General features: G+C 52.7%; 5 protein-coding genes across 5 annotated transcripts; 3 read left to right on the top strand and 2 right to left on the bottom strand.

Moving 5' to 3' along the window:
- Positions 1 to 728: 728 nt before the first annotated feature.
- CkaCkLH20_05131 (cytochrome P450) lies at positions 729 to 2,434 on the bottom strand (the record flags this gene model as incomplete). The annotated part of the gene is made up of 2 exons (XM_038887850.1): positions 729 to 2,251; positions 2,302 to 2,434. The coding sequence occupies 2 exons, from the start codon at positions 2,432 to 2,434 to the stop codon at positions 729 to 731; spliced, it is 1,656 nt and encodes a 551-aa protein (XP_038746892.1).
- Positions 2,435 to 4,153: 1,719 nt separating this feature from the next.
- Positions 4,154 to 5,642, top strand: CkaCkLH20_05132 (uncharacterized protein; the record flags this gene model as incomplete). The annotated part of the gene is made up of 2 exons (XM_038887851.1): positions 4,154 to 4,244; positions 4,294 to 5,642. 2 exons carry the CDS (start codon positions 4,154 to 4,156, stop codon positions 5,640 to 5,642), a joined length of 1,440 nt encoding a protein of 479 aa, XP_038746893.1.
- Positions 5,643 to 9,071: 3,429 nt separating this feature from the next.
- On the top strand, positions 9,072 to 9,566 carry CkaCkLH20_05133 (uncharacterized protein; the record flags this gene model as incomplete). The annotated part of the gene is made up of 1 exon (XM_038887852.1): positions 9,072 to 9,566. The coding sequence occupies one exon, from the start codon at positions 9,072 to 9,074 to the stop codon at positions 9,564 to 9,566; it is 495 nt and encodes a 164-aa protein (XP_038746894.1).
- A 407-nt stretch (positions 9,567 to 9,973) lies between these two features.
- CkaCkLH20_05134 (uncharacterized protein) lies at positions 9,974 to 10,978 on the bottom strand (the record flags this gene model as incomplete). The annotated part of the gene is made up of 1 exon (XM_038887853.1): positions 9,974 to 10,978. One exon carries the CDS (start codon positions 10,976 to 10,978, stop codon positions 9,974 to 9,976), a length of 1,005 nt encoding a protein of 334 aa, XP_038746895.1.
- Positions 10,979 to 12,920: 1,942 nt separating this feature from the next.
- On the top strand, positions 12,921 to 19,680 carry CkaCkLH20_05135 (uncharacterized protein; the record flags this gene model as incomplete). The annotated part of the gene is made up of 4 exons (XM_038887854.1): positions 12,921 to 14,263; positions 14,321 to 14,862; positions 15,376 to 18,373; positions 18,432 to 19,680. 4 exons carry the CDS (start codon positions 12,921 to 12,923, stop codon positions 19,678 to 19,680), a joined length of 6,132 nt encoding a protein of 2,043 aa, XP_038746896.1.
- Positions 19,681 to 19,725: the final 45 nt, after the last annotated feature.

A 19,725-nucleotide genomic window follows, 5' to 3' on the forward strand; every position in this document is an offset into this window, starting at 1 on the left:
AGTAAGGCTTTTAAAGCTATTATTAATAAGCTAATTAGTTTAGCTAAATATAAGCTAATAATATAACTTAATATATAGAAATATATTATATTTTTTAATATAATTTTTAAGTTATATTATTATATTAATTATTACTTAATTATAATATTTATACTACTTTCTTATATATTTATTATAATAATTAATATAAAGCTAAAAATAAGCCTTAATAGTAATATATTTAAGGGGTCTATAGTTTATTATGTATTATTAATAATAAATTTAATATATATAAAAGTAATATTATAGGAGGAAAAAAAAGGCTTAAGAGACTACTTAGAAGTAATTAATAGGTTAGAATAGTATTAAGCTAGCCTAAATAGGTAAAGTATATTAATTTAACTTACTTTTCCTATTTTTTTAAGCTTAATTAAAAAGCATGCTTTTTTAGGCTAAAGCTAGTTTTCTGCGACCCCTGCTTTTTCTAGAAGGCGTTGAGAATAGCTTCGGATGCTTTGGGGAATGACATCAGGAAGTCATGACACCAAACAACATCTACTCACAAAGACAACATACAGGAACGATGTGAACAAATAAACAATTGATTGGTCTAGATCTATCCAGGCCATGTCTATATCATAAGATCTACCCAAAAACCCCCATCCCGCGCGCCATGCAATGCTCCAGGGTATACACCGACAATGATGGTACATACAAATGAACTGATTCCGAAATCACACCACGACAAACTAAGCATCGCTCCTGGGAGGCCACTTGACCCTCCTCTCGGCGCGGACGTAGAGGTTGTTGGGGCGGATGAGCTGGAACATGGGGTCGTACTCGACGGGGCCGTCCTGGGCCAGGCTGAACTTGTAGCGGTAGATCAGCTTGGGCAGGAAGACCTTGACCTCCTGGAGGGCGAAGTTGAAGCCGATGCACATGCGGGGGCCCGTGGCGAAGGGGATGTAGGAGGCGTTGGGGCGGTTCTTGACCTTGTCCGAGTCCCAGCGGTCCGGGTCGAAGCGGGCGGGGTTGTCCCAGACGAGGGCGTTGTTGTGGATGTGGTGGATGGCGGGGATGACGATGGAGTCCTTGGGGAGCTTGTAGCCGCCGGGCAGGATCATGTCGACCTTTGAGGTGCGGGCGGGCTGGTAGGAGGGGTTGTGCTTGCGCTGGGTCTCCTTGATGTACTTGTCGAGGAAGGTGAGCTTCTGGGTGAGGTCGGCGGTGATCTGGGTGTTCTCGTCGAAGTCGTTGTCGATGAGCTCCTGGAGGAGGCGCTCCTGCATGCCGGGGTAGGCGACGAGGCCGTAGAGGAGCCAGGAGAGGAGGGAGGAGGTGGTGGTGAAGCCGGCGCCGGTGGCGACGACGAGGGGCTCCATGATGCGGTCCTTGGGGAGCTTGTTGCCCTCGCGGTCGGCGGCGCGGAGGACGTAGTCGACCATGTTGTCGGCCTGCTGGGCGGCCTCCTGGAGCTCGAGGTCCTCGGTGCCCTTGGAGGCGGCGGCGATGGACTCGTTCATCATGTCGATGATGCGTCCGCGGGCGTCGCGGAGGCGCTGGGGGTCGCCGAAGGGGAGCTTGGCGTACCAGCTGCCCATGGAGGTGATCTTTTTGTTGAGCTCGAGGGACTGGGCGATACGGATGACCATCTCGTGGGGCGGGGCGTCGACGGCGGTGAAGTGCTTGAAGTCCATGCCGAGGACGAGCTTGCCGACGGCCTGGGAGCCGAGCTTGAGCATGTAGGGGTAGACGTTCCAGGCCTCGTCCTTCTCGTCGAGCTCGTCGAAGACGCTGAAGGCGTCCTCGATGGTGGCCTGCATGGTGGGGGCGTAGTGGCGGACGGCCTTGGGGCCGAAGGCGGGGGGCAGGAACTTGTGGGCGAGCTTCCACTCGGGAGTGTCGGTGTCGCCCAGGAAGACGCCGGACTCCTGGTTCTTGATGGGGTAGAGGGGGTGGCCGGGAATGATGTTCTTCGTGAAGAAATCGCTCTCGGAGAAGACGATGTTGGCGAGGGCGGGGTCGTTGGTGTGGTAGATGACGGAGCCCATGTTGTTGGTCTTGATGAAGGGGCCGTAGCGCTCGAAGAGGCGCTGGTGGTTGCCGAGGTGGTCGGGGTAGACTTCGAAGTAGTTGCCGACGAAGGGCAGGCCGGCGGGACCGGGGACTTCGCGGACGGCCTTGCCGTCGATGGTGAGGGCGATGGGGCCCTCGGCGGCGAGGACGTCGGCGACTGTTGTCAGAGCTTCATCTCCGGAGGTGAAGCCGATACCTGCGTATGTTAGCTGGAGTTTTTGGGAGAGTTGAAAGAGGATGTCTTACCCTTGTGGTCGACGACGGCAAAGTGAGAGGCGGCGAGATGCTGGAGGCCCTCCTCGTCTATTGAGGCGGGAATCTCGATCTCTGTTGTGACTGAGGGGTCTTCACCCATGAGGTAGAAGCGTTGTGATGACATGATGTTTGTGTATGTGTGTGATGCGATCTGAATACCGAACAGCTCTGTATGGAATGCGACGATGCCACGAATGCTGGATTAAGGACTGATATAATACAGGTGGTAGCAATCAAGACTTCTTAGAACCAGGCCAGGGACGGCGCCAGATGGGGAAGCGACGAGTTCACGATATATAATAAGAGTAGGAGAAAAAAAAAGTCGCAATCCATGACGGTACGTACCGCCATCAGATTAACGATCCATGCGGCAGGTAAGCCAATCCGATCCTGGGCAATGACAATTGTTCGGTGGAAACAGACCGACGGACAGCAGATGGAAAAGTGGCCTGCCGAGGTTCATGTCAAAGTGCGGTCGACAGGGGAGGGAGGAGGAGTTGCGATAGGGAAACATGACTTCATGGGCGCTCAAGTCCGAAAAGGGGCCACAATGTTCCATTGTCGACGGCGGCCTTGAAGCCTGCACTCGCAGCGTGGAATCCGGCTCCGTGAGGTGGGCACGGAGAGAAGCCGCGGTTCTGGCATGACAGCGGAACTTGGTGGACATGGATGCAGAAGGAACATGAAAACAAATGGAAGGAAAAATCGGGGACTTTCAGCACGTTTCGTATGTTTGATAGGACGGGATGGCGTTGGATCAAGGATGATCTGCGCTAGAGGCTGAAGAGGTGCCGAGGCGAGACAACATCGAACAACGCTGGGCTCAAAAAAGATGAAGAAGGAAAAAGAAAAAGGAGCTTATCAAATCGGGCCCTGAAATTGGCTCGGAGACCCACCAAGGGTCCACCCGTCCAAGACCCCTGCCGATGCAAATTTTCGCCCGTCCCAAGTCCCGAAACCCGTCGCCTCGGCTCGTCTGTGCCACACACGTAATCAGAGTCCAGACGGCCATGCCATTGGTTGATTCCATCGGAGCTTTGCATTTTAACCAATAACAGGCCGTTGTTCTTCAATTATGGGTCTAGTACCTGAGAGATGGCATTTCTCAATCTTGAAGGAAGGAAGGGACCAGATGAACATCTGCTGCTGCCAATTCAGGCACAGAGCCGCCAATCTCTTGGCCTTCCGGCAGTCGCTGCTTCTTGGCTCCTGACTTTTAGGGAAAGTGCTTGACTCTGCTTTTCTGCCCTCAAAAGACGTAAGACTGGAGACCTTAACACATTCTGAATGTCATCCAGCGGCGATAACAAAACAAAAACAAGAAACAGACCTTCTTCCTCATCATCACCGCCTCGGCCCCTCCGAAGGCCAACGCAACAACCGGCGTACGGATACTGGACTCCGTCCACACTTATCTCTCTCTCTCTCCCAAAATGCGAACCTCGGCATCCTCTCCCCCCACGCCGTTTCGGACATTGCACTATTCCTAGCACACGCTGCTGCTTACCTCGAGTCGACCGATTGCTCTGGAATTTTTTTAATTGTGGATATCGCATGCATTTTCGCCATGGCGCAATTTGTCGATAAATAATACCGCCTCGATTTCCACGACCCACGAAGCCCGACTCGAAAGGGGCCCTTCTCCCAATACGATCTTACCCGTACCTTATCGGTCATCATTCACATTGTTCTTCTTTCCTGACCAAGATAGTGATTCCTTCATATATCCGCGCACCCTCCTGAGCCCGATCTCATCGCTGCCGGTTCCCTCTTCATTTCCTTGGTCCACTTTCTGAGATACCCACATCAAAACACTTTCACATTCACACTCACACAGCACATCATGGCATCGACAGAAGGCCAAGAATACACGGCCAAGGAGGTCGCCGCTCACAGAGAAGCCAACGACTGCTGGATGGTCATCCACGGTCAGGGTAAGTTCATTCAGATGCGTTTGAGTGGTCATCCCACTGACATTATCAGTCTACGATGTGACAAAGTACCTCCACGACCACCCCGGTGGCGCAGAGGTCCTTGTTGAGGCTGCCGGCGTCGACGCAACAGAAGCCTTCGACAACGCAGGCCACTCGGAAGACGCCTCTGAAATCATGGCCGAGTTCCGCGTCGGCAAGCTCAAGGGCGCCAACAAGCGCAACGCTCCCAAGGCTGTCAAGCTGGCCCCCAAATCCGCACCCAAGCAGCCCACCACCACCTCCGGCCCGGCCCGCGTCGCTTCCCAGGCCGCCGCCGCGGCCGTCTTCCTGGCCCTCGGCGCTATCGCCGCCCGTCAGGCCTCCAACACCCCCGCCGGCCAGGACGTCATCGCCGCCCTGCAGCGCCTCAACCTCCAGCTCCCCGCATGGCTGTCCTTCGGCTCCGCAACCGCCGCCGGCCGCCCCAAGCGCACAGGCTTCGGCTTCGTTGAGGGCTTTGCCGTCGCCTCCGCCATCTTCGCCGTTGCCGGTACCGTCACCGCCAACAAGCTCTCCAAGCTGTTGCACTTCGACGCCACGCCCATGAAGTTCCGCCCCCACCAGAAGATGCCCAAGGTCGCAAAGGCCAACCCCCTCCTGCAGCGCGGCTGGCTCGACCCCGTCAACTACCACCCCCTCCCCCTCGTCGAGAAGGAGCTCATCGCACCTAACGTCTACCGCCTCGTCTTCGAGCTCCCGACACCGACCACCGTCCTCGGCCTCCCCATCGGCCAGCACGTCGCCATCAAGGCCGAGATCGACGGCAAGTCCGTCAGCAGGTCCTACACGCCCACCTCCAACAACTCGGACCTCGGCCGCCTCGAGCTCGTCATCCGCACCTACCCGGACGGCCTGCTCACCGGCAAGTACCTCGCCAACGTCGAGGTCGGCGACGAGGTCCTCTTCCGCGGTCCCAAGGGCGCCATGCGCTACCACCGCGGCCTCTGCAAGAAGATCGGCATGCTCGCCGGCGGCACCGGCATCACCCCCATGTACCAGCTCATCCGCGCCATCTGCGAGGACGACCGCGACACCACCGAGGTCAGCCTCATCTACGCCAACCGCTCCGAGGCCGACATCCTCCTGCGCGAGGAGCTCGAGGCCTTTGCCAGAAGGTACCCCAAGAACCTCAAGCTGCACTACCTCCTCGACGCCCCGCCCGAGAACTGGACCTACGGCGTCGGCTACGTGACCCAGGAGATGATGGCCGAGCGGTTTCCCGCCCCGGGCCCGGATTCGAAGGTCATGCTCTGCGGCCCGCCGGGCATGGTCAACGCGGCCAAGAAGTCGTTGGCGAACCTGGGCTTCGAGAAGCCCGGGTCCATGTCCAAGATGACCGACGCCGTCTTCTGCTTTTAGATAAAAAGGAAAGGGTTGGGAGAGAGAGATACCATTAGACCGGTTTTGGAGCTTGTTTTGTCTGGGTTTCTTGTTAGGATATATGGGCTGCATCGTAACGGAGTCGGGGGGATGGTTGCATCGGAGCGGTGTCTTGGTCGAGGACATCTCGTGTACCAAAATGTTGATACCTTTACCTGTAATATCTTACAATTTTTCATTTGTCGCACATGAACTTTGAGCTTTCAAAATTCGATCCTACCGAAGCATTTCAGTCAGAAATTCCGACTTGAGCTTGGCGAATGCAAAGTGTAAGAATGTTGAGGGCGTCAGGGGTCGCGATTGGCCCAGGCAGGAACGCCCAACAGCTTCGCCTCCTTCCTCCAGCCGCGGGCATTTTAGGAAGGGATGCCTCTCCGCCTTCCTGCATATTTCCCCCCGCATCATTCTTCTCTTTTTCTTGCGCAACGGAGTTCGACTTCTCTGATTTTACACCTACACCTACGCATGCCCGTAGCGCTCTTCAATCGATTACAAAGTCTCTTGCTCGCGCAGCGACTGCGACTGCTCAGGGTTTACAGCAACCGACGTACACCTTCGCGAACCAGGTTGTCCGATTCAAGCCTTCGAACATTCGGCCAATACATTGTAATTTCAGAGCCTCCACTCTATCTGACGACACCTTCCTCCCTCTCCCGATTGAGGAGCCATGAGCACCCAGACCTTTCAATACCCGCCCTTATCCGGTCCGAGATGTACGAGGCTCGTGGTCCTCCGCCCCGGCAAAGGCAACAGGCCTTCCGACCCCCTCTCGTGCGAACTCGTGGAGATCGACGTGGACGACCCGCCGGAATACTTTGCGCTGTCGTATACGTGGAATGGAGAGACGCCAAGCGAGCCTCTCATGATACGAGAAGGCGTGATCGGTTCCGATAACCCGACAACTTCACAGCTTCTCGTCACGCCAAATTGCGCTGCCGCTCTCAAGGTCTTGCGCAAATCTCTCCACAGACGATTTAGAAGACGGAAAAAAGTGAAGATCTGGATCGACGCCATCTGCATCAACCAAGCATCAGACGACGAGAAAAGCGTCCAAGTTGCGATGATGTCCGATGTTTATCGGCAAGCAACGAGTGTTCTTGTTTGGCTCGGCCAGCGAGACGCACCTCCGAATGAGAAAGCATTACTGGGTTCGATCATCCTTTCCGTGTGGAAGCAACGACCTTACTGGTTGAAACGTATTCCGACCTCGCGTGGTTTTTATCGACTTCTATATCGAGTTGATCTAAGCGTAAGGCATGCTGCATTAAGATGTAAGCAACTTTACGTTTGACTGAGCGTTCTTTTAGTCACAAATGGCGGCAGGACCTCTGTTGTTGACAAGACGTAGGTTGTGATTACGATGTTGTTGGTCGTATCATTCTCAACAACTATTGGAATCGAATTTGGACGCTTCAGGAATTTTCGAACACCAGCATCTTCATTCTTTGCCGAAACTCAAGTCTACACTCCATTTCATCATTTGGCATCCTTATCGACGAACTTGACTGCGACACATCCTTCAATTCCAGCTTCGCTATTCCTCTTTGGACTTATTTCAAAAGAATAAGGATGCACATGAGTATTCGATTTGCTGCACTAGGTTTGCCGTATACGAATGCACTCGACGTCAGAAGCATGATAACTTTGCTCGACGTGTGTCATATGCAAGCCTCCGACGTTCGAGACAAGATCTTTGCTTTGAGGGCGCTTTCCAAAGACGTGATAGGCTACGTTGCTGTTGACTATAGCAAGCCAGTTTCCGATATTTTCTTGGAAGCGTCGAGGCTGATAATTGAAAAAGCGGGTAGCCTTGATCTCCTTTACTATGTGGTTCATACAAGAGAAGCGAATGCAGGGGCAGATACGTGGCCCTCCTGGGTCCCTGACTTTGGGGCAGAGGGTGTCCAGAACATCTTCTACGGGGTGTACAACTACAGTTATTGTCCCGACTTTTCAGCTGCCGCAACATCGAAAGGTACCATCTCGTTTTCTCCTGATCACTTGCGGCTCAGTACCCGTGGGACACGAATAGGTCATGTTGGCAATATGATCAGCGACGTGTTTCCGGTGAGTGACAAGACATGCCTCGACAAAGACAACCGTACGCTACCTCCTCGCGACTGTTGCTACCCTGACTTAAATCTGCTCCATCGGTTTGCGTCGAATCCGCTACCTGCCAGTGGTACAGATGTAAGCTCGTCGCATGCCACTTTGAGTCAGAGGCTATATGATTTTCTAAAAGACATCAACAAGACAACAAATGGCTTCTTCATTAGCATCGGGTATGAAGAGGATGTGGATGACTTTACTGAAATAGAAAGTTTCATCTCATATGTAATGAGCCTGCATGGAAACGTATCACATCCACACTGGTTTGGCATCAGTACGTATCGGGGGACGCTACTTGGAGGACGCCTGTTCTGCACCGCGGACGGAAAACTTGGTCTGGGCCATCCGGGAATATCAGAGGGCGACGAGATCTGGCTCGTATCCGGACTACCACATCCCTTCGTTTTTCGACCGCAGCCAGGGGGTGAAGGGCATAGAGTGGTTGGGTCGGTGGTGGTCCAAGATGCGATGAAAGGGGAGCTTTGGCCTGAGAATGAGGACGAACTAGAAGATTTGGTGATTGTGTAAGATATTAGAATCAGGGGTCAATCCGTTTCAAATAGTTAATATACATGTAGCAAGTGAAGAAGCTGGAAGAGTGCATCACGCCGCTGACTGAGATTTACGCTACTAAGGTAGAGGCGTGCTTTGAGATGGCTTGCATACCCAACGGCGAGCTCAATAATCTCTCTCCATAGAAGAGAAATTACAAAAGAGGAAGGAAACAAAGAAACAGAGATGAAATTCCCGCTGCGGGGCGAAACAGCGCTCTTGGACTTAGGTTGCCGCACCTGCCTTCCCGAGGACGACCACCGACCGCCCTTTGATACTTAGGCAGCAGTACCGGCAGAGTCTTCACCGAACTAGCCAGACGCCCTCGTGGTTGAACGGTTGTAGACCCTGAAGCGTAAGGACTGGACGTGATGCCCTCCGGAAGGTCACTGATCCTCGAGGCTCCTGTTCGAGTCTGGCTAGTTCCCTTTTTTTTGTCTTTTTGATTTTATCCCTTTTGCTTCGGCAACTCACGAGCATCAATAAACAATCAATGTGTGATTGTTTATTTCTCACATCTCTCTCTAAATGTTGCTTCGTTCGTTGTGTTACGTTTTATTTATTTTAATGTGATTTTCCTTTTGCCTGACTTCATGCGACGATTCTCGGTGTAGTTGAACACACCTTCGGTGAACCCACCTTCCTGCGTCATGCTTACGTAACTAACCCATGGAAGCTTCTTTCCTTCTCACTCACACGCCGAATTTTCACCTTCACCAACATCTCAAACCCAATACCTCCGAAAAAATGCCATCCGCAACACCCGCCAAACCGGCCCCGGCCGCGCCGACCCTCCCGCCAAACGTCACAATCTTCACCCCCAAAGACCCGACGGCGGCGCAAGCCCTGCTACACGGCAAGCTCTTCACGCGCCTCACGATCACCGACAAGACGACCCCGGCGCAGATCGCCGCGGCGCTGAAGAAGGCCGAGGGCATCAGCGAGACCTTCTGTCTCACGCACCACAACGTCATCCTGATCTTCGACGAGGACCAGGACACGCACCACGAGCACTTCCGGGTGGTGTGTCTCGCGCTGCGGGACGCGGATATCGGGCTGAGCGTGGCGGGGTGCGTTCACGATGCGGAGGGGGCTTTGGGGGCGGGGTTCCAGCTGGATGTGTTGAGCTCGGGGTCGGTTTTGGTGATTGATCTCATGGGAGGGGATGAAGAGGATGAAAGTGAGGATGAGGAGGAGGCTTTGAAGGCCTTGATGGGTGGGGAGACGGGGACGGCTGTCTGAGGGGTTCTTTGTTGAACCTGTCAAGCTGCGTTCAAGCCGGATGGGACCACGCGCGATATTCAGCGACAGAATCGAATTGCGCATGCGATGTGGGCATCACCTTGATGAAGCCCCACTGAGGTGGTTGGGAGAGCGTTTGCCAAGGAGCGTCGCTACCGAATCACCAGCTGAATGGCGAGAGCCTTCACTTTCAAAGAGGAGTGACAGGACCACGCGACGCCGCGACTGATCGGAAGAATTGCGAGGTGGTCGAAGAGGATGACAGCGATGACAGCGGCTCGAATTTCGATGCGAGCCCGACGAGGGGGATTGAGACGGATCAAAAGGACATAAAGTACGGTCTCGATCTACAGGCTCGGGTATTGATACATCATGTCAGTCGACAAGAAAGAAGAGTCTCAGACGTTTCATCGTCCGTTGTTCACCGTGATACTCAGGTCGAGTACGGCTGTATTCTGCGAGACGTCCTTCGCGGAGTCCTCTCCGGCCTTCCCGCAGTTGATGGATTCGTCGGGGCCCGGCGCGACCGCGTTCACAGATCTCATTGCCTCTTCCTCCTCTTCCTTCTTTACCGGAGAACCAGCTACTCTCGATCCTTCAGCAGCCCTTCGCTCCGGCACAGCCGGCTGCACTGCGCCTGAAATTGTTCCCATCTCTTCCTCCTCCTCCTCCTTCGCCGGAGGATGAATATATGTTGACCCTCCAGCTCTTCGACCCGGCACGACTGGCTGTACTGCGCTCGCGAGTGTTCCATCCCCCTCCCCCCTTTCCTCTTCCTCCTTCTTCGCCGGGAGATCAGGCTTTTTCTCCCGCTGCCCCTCCTCCTCCTGCTGCTGTTCAGGCTCGAGATCCACGATCTCGCCTATCAACCGCGTCGCCCTCACCGCATTCCGCCCGTACTTCTCCATCAAACCAAAGTGACGAAGAATAAGCGTGCTCTCAAAGAAGGCCTGCGCCTTGCTCTCTTCGTTGCGCGCACGATCCATCGCCTTCTCGAGCTTCTCGTTGCGCTCGGACGCCTCCTCCCAATCCCGAATCCTGTTCAGACGGAGACGCTCCATGTTGAGGCTGACGGCAGGCGCCAGCTCGCACCCCGCCTCGTGCAAACGCCGGATCATGTAGTCCACGGTGTCGGCGTCGCGCGCCGCGTCCTGGTGCTGGGGGTTATCCTCCCGGAGCTTGCAGAGGGCCTTGCGGTGCTTTTCGCGCTTGGCGTTGGTCTTCTGCCATAGGATCTCGATCTCGTCGAAGACGGAGCAGTAATGGGCGTTGACGATCCAGTGGTTGTAGGGTCTGAGGCACACGTCGCAGAGCTCGGCTGTCGGCGAGGGGACGCGGGGCGGCCGGGCGCGCGCTGCTTTTGCGGCTGCTCTCACCTCTGCTATCAATGCTGCCTCTTGGGGGTCGCTCATCTTGAAAGATTTAGTGGAGTAACGGGTTGATTCTTTTGGGCGTTAATGCTTGTATTTGAACGAATGGTGATGTCTCTCTTGGGGTAGTGAATCAGGGCTGAAGCGCGACCGCCCCGCGTCGCGTCAGTGGCTCGCATCGATTGAGTTTTAGTTCGTCAGGAACCGCCAACGATCCGGGGTTGAGACCACGCCGCGCGTGTCCTGGGAACATCCATGGAAACGAAGGGTTTCATTTACATCAAATCAACCTCAATTTATTTACTAGACACTAATTAATCTCATTACGCCAAAATAAGGAGCAAATTGCACACTTTCTTCTGGTGGAACTTTCGTGTGCTATATCCCTCTGAGTCTCACAACGTTCTCTACTACCTAACTACAAAGTTTCAGTGTGGATGAGGACTCTCTAACTTTTTCGCATTGAGTTTTGCTCTCAACGAGATCAGACAAAGTCAATCAATCCACTACAACCACCAAAACACCACATTATACGTAGGGCGCAAAAAAAGAAAAAGTTAGCAGTCAAAGGCACCGAAAGCAAAAAGTGGTGATCAGTGGGAGGCTTGAACTCCCGACCTTGGCATTACTGAACATGTCAGATAACATATTAGTACCACGCTCTAACCAACTGAGCTAACCGACCGAACTAACTTGTTCTGGTTGCTAGTGTGGAGCAGAAAGCGATTTTATGAAGCTCTGAAGCTGGTTGAGGGACATCCAGGTTCCTCCTCATTCCGATTCATGGTCATGGCAGTGTCGACTTCGATCGCGTCCAGCTGTCGTACTCATCGATCACTGATGCTCTTTATCTTGAACATTAATAAGTTTCTAACGGTGCGTTTGGGTGTGAAGTGAACTCTTGTCACAGGACTTGAACCTGCCGCGCTTGGGTGTTGCTATCCCATGGTTTTCCCTATGACCGATAAATCATTGGTCTCTCATACTGAGCTTTGTATGTGTGTCTAAAAAGCATCGTTGTCGGCGTCGGCGTCGGCGTCGGCGCATAAGCACGGGACATGTTGTGCCGACTCGGCCGGGGCCACCCAGAGGAGGGGATCTCGTTGATATTATCTGGAGATCTTGACATTGCGAGTGATTGATAGATATACTGATCGGAGCTGTGTGAGTGAGAAGGCAAGATTCGCGCAGAGTCCCAGTCATGCGGACTGCTGCTGTAGAGGACGCGCCCATTTTCGCGTCGAGTTGAATTGGTATTGTCAAGATTCGCGACGACTCGAGCCCCTGCCGAGGGATGTTACATTGGCTTTCGAATATATTGCGCATCGCATAGTTTCTTTTTCGCTTGTACCTAATTGTTGCCGATGGCGTTTAATTGAATACTACTTCGGCGGAGAGCCGGCGCGACAGCAAGCTCCGGGATCTACTTCAAGACCAACCGACTGGGCCGAGAGTTCAGCATGCGGTCGGTATTTATCACGAATTTAAAAACGCAATTTACCGCTGACAAAGAGCCTCTCCGAACCGCCTCCTCTCATGACAACACATCCAGTAAGACGTAAGACGTAGCCGCCGTCACCGCCCGGTCATTGAAAATGACCATCCGTATTCCTCTCAATAAGGCTCTATCTTGGATGGGGGCGACGCTCTCCGTAACTGCTGACACTCATCCCTGCTGCTTGGCAGCCAGCCTGCCGCAAATACGCATAGATTGACCCATATCGTGGAACTCAAGTGGCAGTGTCTGCTGCAGGTCACGTCTATTCAGCAGGTAGCCGAAATATTTCTGGCCAATGACGATTCCTTGAGTCGTATGAATGAATGTCTGCCAACGCACTATATATGCATGACAACCCAACCACAGATCTGGAAAAATGACGGGTGACAGAGTTGGACGGCTGCATATAAGGAGTCCTTTACTAGCCACATCGGTAACACGGACTGTTCCCCTCTCACTCTCGACTCAAGTCTTCGGTTCGAACTCATGGACCCTCTTTCGTTATCAGCGAGCATCGCGGGATTGGTTGCCTTGGCCGATCTTGTGTTCCGAGCCGCAACAGACTACGTCAAAGCTGCCAAGGGGTCGCAGAAAGAAGTCAACGATCTTTCTCGAGAAGTCAAAAATCTATCATGCGTCTTGCACAATCTTTCCCTGGTGGCCTTCGAGTTAGAGGTCAACGATGAAGCTCAAGCGTCAACTCATCAGCCCAGCTCAGCGCTCAAGCCGCACCACTTGCACGAGTGTCAACAGCTTCTTCGGCAGCTCGAGGAGAAATTACGGGACCAAAACTCGCAGCTCAATTCCAGCTCCGGTTTCGAGAGGCTCCGCAGCCGCATGAAGTGGCCATTCACGTCAGCCGAGACGAAAGAGATCCTGCAAACCATGCGACGTCAGAAAGAAACAATCGACACGGCTCTCGCCTCTGATACGCTGAGCAAGCTAATGCTTTGTCTGTCTCGGCAGAAGGAGTCCAGTGCTCAGGTGGAAAAGCTTCAGCTCACCGCCAATAAAATCCTCGACATGCAGCTCGAGTCCTTCCGCGACACCCAAAAAAGGAGCGTCCTTGATTATTTCTCAATACTCAACTACCGCACCGAGTTCGAGACAAATTTGGCTTTGCGTCACCCGCTGACTGGGCTGTGGCTGACAGAAGGCCAAGACTTCGCAGAATGGCACGCCACGTTGGGATCGAGGATCTGGTTCACCGGCATCCCGGGTGCTGGGAAATCTGTCATCGCAGCACTAGTCATTCAGGAGTGTTTGCAGCGTGCTCGAACAAGTCCAGGTACTGCAGTCGCTTTCCACTACAGTGTCTATCGAAACCAGCAGACACATCAGCCTCAAGCAGTACTGTCGTCTTTGTGTGTTCAGCTCGCGCTCCAAGACGCAAACGCCTTCAAAGAGTTGGAAGAGTACCATGCCGAACTCAGTATGATGGACTACTTGTCACGACGCCCTTCTATTGAAGGATTGACTGCCGTGCTGCGCCGCATGTTTCTTTGCTTCAGTCGTGTGTACATCATCGTCGATGGCGTGGACGAGTGTGGTGACCATGCCGAAGAGACTGCGAAAAGTTTGATGGACTTAACGGCGTCTCAGGTTGAGGGCAATGTCAGCTTGGCCGTCCTAAGCCGTAACGAAATCGGACTGCGTCACATCATGGATCCTGGATGCCACAATGTGGAAATCGCGGCGCATACGGAAGACTTACAAGAGTATGTTGCAACTGAGCTGAATCAGCGCATCAGCTCCAGGAAGCTTAGACTGAAGGACCTGCGCTTGAAGGATGATATCATGACAAGCCTTGTTAAAGGAGCGCAGGGAATGTAAGCAGTTCCCATTAACGTAGTATGACATGGTACGATACTAATTGTGGGATGCAGGTTTCGATGGGTTGCTTGTCAGCTAGATCACCTCTGCGAACTTCCGACGGATAGGGCCAGACGGGCGGCTCTGCTCAAACTGCCACCCACACTTCCGGCTACATATGAACGCATTCTGTTGAGAATCGAGAGCTATGACGAGCAAGTGAAGCGAATTGTGCAGCGAGCGTTGCTGATGATCGGTTCGCCTCAGCAAGATGGTTCGTGGCGACTCGGCTTCCGCGAAATCTGCGAATTGGCATCAATCGACGAGAGTTCCGAATATCTCTATGAGGATGAGATCGTCGACGAGGAAGAGATACTCAGGTGGTGCGGCAGTCTCGTGCGAACCTCTGATGATGGAGGTACCATAGAATTCGCGCACTTCACCGTCCAGGAATACCTTTGGAACGATTGCGCAAAACATGACATTCTTAAGGCTTACAGTATCTCAGACGAGACTGTTGGCGCTGTTCTTGGCTCGCTGTGTATTCGGTATCTTATGCTGAAGAATCACGAGCAACCCGTTGAAGCAACAGACGACTATATCGATATTGTCATGGGTCGAATAGAGAAACGCCCACTATATGAGAACACAGCTCTTGGATGGCCCATGTACGCGAGTTACTGCAGTCCAGCTAACCAGCATGGCTGCTTCACTATCGTCAAGGACCTCTTCCAACTTCCAAAGACGGCCAGCTTCTGCTCTTGGTCGATAGAGCTCATCAGGCATTGTTTCATGGACAAAGATGGCTACTTCAGACTTCAAAAACAAAAAGACTTTGGGAGACACAATGATTCTGCTCAAAAAGTCATAGACGCTATTGTGCGGACGGAGTTCACACCTTTGCACATGGCGGCAGCTTTGGGCATGCCTCATTTGTGTCAGCATCTTCTTGATCAGGGAGCAGATGTTTCATTGAAAAGCAAGTTTGGAACACCGTTGCATTGCGCGGTAGCCTCCTTGACCGTTTTTGCGGATGGCAATGTCTTGAATGCCGTGGGTGCTTTAATAAATCTTCGCGACAATTTTACATCGCCAGCAACTCGACGCCAAACCGTCCAACTTCTGATAGATGCCGGCGCTGTACCGAACTCGCAAGTTGTCACGCCCTTCCAGACGGCCACATTTCTCCATCTCGCTGTGTCATCATCGATGTATGGAGATGATCTTGAAATCGCCGCGGACCTTGTCCGAGTCGGTGTGTCGATAGAGGAGGAAGACAAGGTATCCTTCAAGAGCCGTTACGACCACGCAATGATGCTATTTGAGCCTGACGATTTCAAAGCGAAGTTTACGGGTGGTAAAGCGATTATAAGCCTTCTGGAAGCTCTCCACCAGTACCATCACGACGGACCATCTTCAGCGAAAATGAGCTTGTACGCATTGACTCTCCAGCTCGCGAAACACATGAAGCTGGATATCTCGTCCCAAGCATACCAGCTGCAGCTAGGTGACGAGCTCAGCGAATCATATGTCAAGAAATACCTTCTTAACATAATCGAGACCAATGACCGTGAGGGCCTTCTACGATTTCTCCAGTCTGGTAGGTCCGATCTTGTGCGGGGCGTGGGAATCGATGCTAAACAGCCGAGCTGGACGTCTCTACACCTCGCCGTAAAATCTAGAGCTTTTGAAGTCCTCGGCAAACTTCTTGAGGCTGGGTTAGATCCAAATGTAGCCAGTTACGATTGCAGGACGCCAGTGCACCTATGTTGTACTTATGAAGATGAGCCTGCACTCCGGCTATTACTGAAGCACGGCGCCTCGACGACAACGAAAGACGATGAGGGCAGAACAATATGGCACCACAGCGCAAGAGCCAATGGCGTCACAATCCTCAGCGTGTTGATAGAGCTCGGAGAAAGGGACCAGGGGCTGGAATCTGTCTCAGACGACGGTGATACCCCGATTGCTGCGGCACTGAGGTGCAGTAACCATGACTCTCTGCGGCTTCTTCTTCCGTACTGCAGTTCTGAAAGATCGTGGAAGTGCGGAGAGTCGTTGTACCGAGCGGCTGCCAGATTTGGGAAGTCTTTCATCATCCAGGGGATGATGGAAGCTCAAGTGGAAACAGACGGCGAGGATAGCGTCACAGGAAATCCGCTTCATCATCTTCACATCAACTCTTCACTCGAATGCATTGGACTTTTCAAGAAGGCCTTCTCTGTCAACGAAAGACGATCGCAAGATTTTCGAACGCCTCTGGAGTCCATGCTTGTCAGAGCGGTTGAACGTGATGAAGAGTGGAGGATGTCGGAGGGCGCTGTCGCCGAATTGCTACCCAGCAATGCCATCGAGGATGCCTCCGAAGGAAGTAAGATATGGTCTGTGGTCTGTGAAGAGACAGTTCTACAGGCAATGGAGGAATCCGACGCATTCGGCAGGCATTGGTTCAACCAAGTTCTGAAGGAGCTGATGACATTGGGTATCCCGGACCTATACGAGGCACACCACCAGCAATCTTCGGTGCCGCCTTTTATTGCCGCCGTTAGTGCCGATTTCAAGTACGAATACGACCGTTTGCTCGTTAAACATCAAGAGCCATGTTCGTGGTATCGCGAGCGGTGGCGGCGTTTCTCGGTCTGTTTCCAACAGCTTGCCCAGGACACCCGATACTTGGCCAGCGCAGTCGAAGACCCGAATATGGTTCGACTGTTATCCTTATCAGTCCTTCAGGGCGACCATCAGATGACGTCGTTGCTTTTGGAAAAGGGCGTCAATATTCATGCGCGAACTGACATGATTTCGCCTTTCGAATTCTCTTGCTTCCCAGAAGTTCACATCAGCGAAGATGATTTCGACCATCTATTGAGTTTTGCAACAAAGGGCGATATGGAATGGTGTGTTGCATCTCTTCACGGATGCGGTCCTCTTCATTTCGTCGCAGGATTCGAATCCGAACGAGAAGCCTCGGTACCAAAGTTGAGCAAGCTTCTGCAAATAGGAATGGACTGCAACCAGCCACTGTCTCCAAGATACGGCTCGCCATTGACACACCATATTGAACAACGCGCCCTGAAAACCGCCGAGGCGCTTCTCCAGCACGGAGCCGACCCTTGGGCCATTGGCCCACGCTGGATGACACCAGCCTTGATGGCGACACAAATGGGGGATGTGTCGTTGTTGCAGATGATGGCCGCGGCGTCTGAAGGGAAAGATGACAGCCTTTGGGGTCAAGAATGGACAAGAAGAGTATCATGCGGCTGTATGACCGGCGGGAATGCCCTTCACCTGGCGGCATTCTATGGGCAAACCGACTGCATAAGCTTCTATCTAGAGCAAGGCCTGTTATCCGACTTGGAGGCTGGAGAAAACGACCTTGGAACTCCCTTACATCATGCTGCTCATTACGGTCACCATGATACTATCGCAATGTTGGAAGGTCAAGGCGCCAATGTCAATACAAAGGATAAACTTGGGCAAACTCCTCTGCATGTGGCAGTTCTACACGAGCATGTCAGGACTGTGGAAGTTCTCCTGAGGTTAGGAGCCACGCACCAAGCCGATGTCGACGAACGCACTCCTATTGACCATGCTCTTGAGTTGGGGCAAGAAGAAATTGTGGAGGCCCTCCTGAAATCGTTTGAGGACTCTGGAAGACCTGAGGCTTCAGTAATATCACCCAAGCTTTTGCCGAGATTCGCCGACGCTTTTGCGACAGCTATCCGACAGAATGACGTCGGCAAATGTTCACAGATACACGCCGCGGGATGTCCGGTGGACATTGAACTGAACGAGCATCGAAACCTCACTCCATTGATCATGGCCATTGCCGAAGACAAAAGTCTCGAGGTCGTAAGATGGCTACTTGATGCGGGGGCGAGTGTGTCTGCAACAATGGATGCACCTTACCTGGGCCGATACACCAATGCCCTTGAAGCAGTTTCGGAGAATGCCAAGTTCAACCCGATTTTACTCGAACTTACAACCAAGTACTTGAAAGAGGGTGGTGACATCCTTGGAAATTCCGACACTGTTCTTCGTTCTGCGGTTGATGCGGAAAATACTGAAGGCGTCTCCATCATATTGGACGCAGTCAGGAAACTGCATCATACTCTCGACACTTCTGAGTAAGTATATTTCTAATTACAATAGCTTTTATCTTGTCACTTATTGATTCGTGCGTAGGAAACCGTGTGTCACTTCCTATCTCCCGGGCCTTCCCGCCTTCGTGAATCGTCAGGCTCGGTCAGGGCCTACTGTTACGGCTCTTCATGTCGCAGCAGGAAACAAAGACGTCAAAGTTGTGAAGATGCTGGTCGAAGCAGGAGCTGACATCGAAAGTTTGGATGGCGTGCAGAAAGCTCCCCTTCACTGGGCGGCTGCTACCGGTTCTCTTGATATCGTGGAACACTTGCTGGGCTGCGGCGCTAAAGTCGATGTCCTCAACTCTAGGGGCGAAACCCCCCTCGCGATGGCTTGCCGAGAAGGGAATTGGCAAGCAGCAACGCTTATTCTCGAGTCTTCTAGAGGTTCCAGCGTTGCGGGAGGAAATGTTTTACATCTCATGGCGTTCACCGAAGCCGACCGCGCCGAACACTCTATTCCTTTCTTCCAACTCTTGTTGGATCGTGGAGCCGACATGCATCTCCTCGATTCGACCGGCATATCGCCTGCTCATGTTGTTCTCGTCAGCCAACATGCTGTCTATCTGCGAGCATGGATCAACCGCGACATCACCACGTTGCGGCTCCATCAATTGGCCCCTTGGCCCCTCGCACTCTTCAATTATCAGTATGACTATCTATCTGAGCGACTTCCTTTCCTCTCTAAGAATCTGCAATCGTTGCGGCCTCTCATGAGCAGAGAAGTGACCAACCGATTGTTGGCTTGCAACAGCCCGGGAAGCCACAGTCTGTTATGCTGGTCGGTATGCAGTGGTGAGATCGAGGCAATACAACCTCTTGTCAAGTTGAGCCCTGACGTGTTGGAACACCAATGCCAGAAACACGGCACACCACTGCAAGCTGCTCTCATTTTTGGACGCGACGAGATCGTCAAGTTCCTGGTTGGTCTCGGTGCTCAACTTACCTATGATCTTTTCGGAAGAATGACCGGTGGTGCTGGCGCAATTCACCATCAACCTATCCTGGACTGGCTGCTTGTGGGCCGACATGGCGAGCGTGCGATGATCGGAAACGACGAAAGCGATCACGCAAAAGAGGTGAAGGATTATGCCGGCCCCGTTCTTGTTGAAGTGCCGTTGAGATGGGAGTGGAGGCAGAGTCGGCAAGAGAGTATGTGGCAATACGCCTGTCGGCGCAGCCAGATCCTGAGAGACTTGAGGGGGAAAGTCGTGAACTCGGTGAGAGTAGGGGAAGGGGAGGGCGAAGGCGAAAAGCGAGCTACAGAGTTTTATTTGAAGGGTGTACTTTGATTTAACTACCTATTGGTGGGAGAGTTATATCAAGAGCATGAGCAT

Source organism: Colletotrichum karsti, assembly GCF_011947395.1.
Source record: "Colletotrichum karsti strain CkLH20 chromosome Unknown Scaffold14, whole genome shotgun sequence".
Taxonomy (NCBI): Eukaryota; Fungi; Ascomycota; class Sordariomycetes; order Glomerellales; family Glomerellaceae; genus Colletotrichum; species Colletotrichum karsti.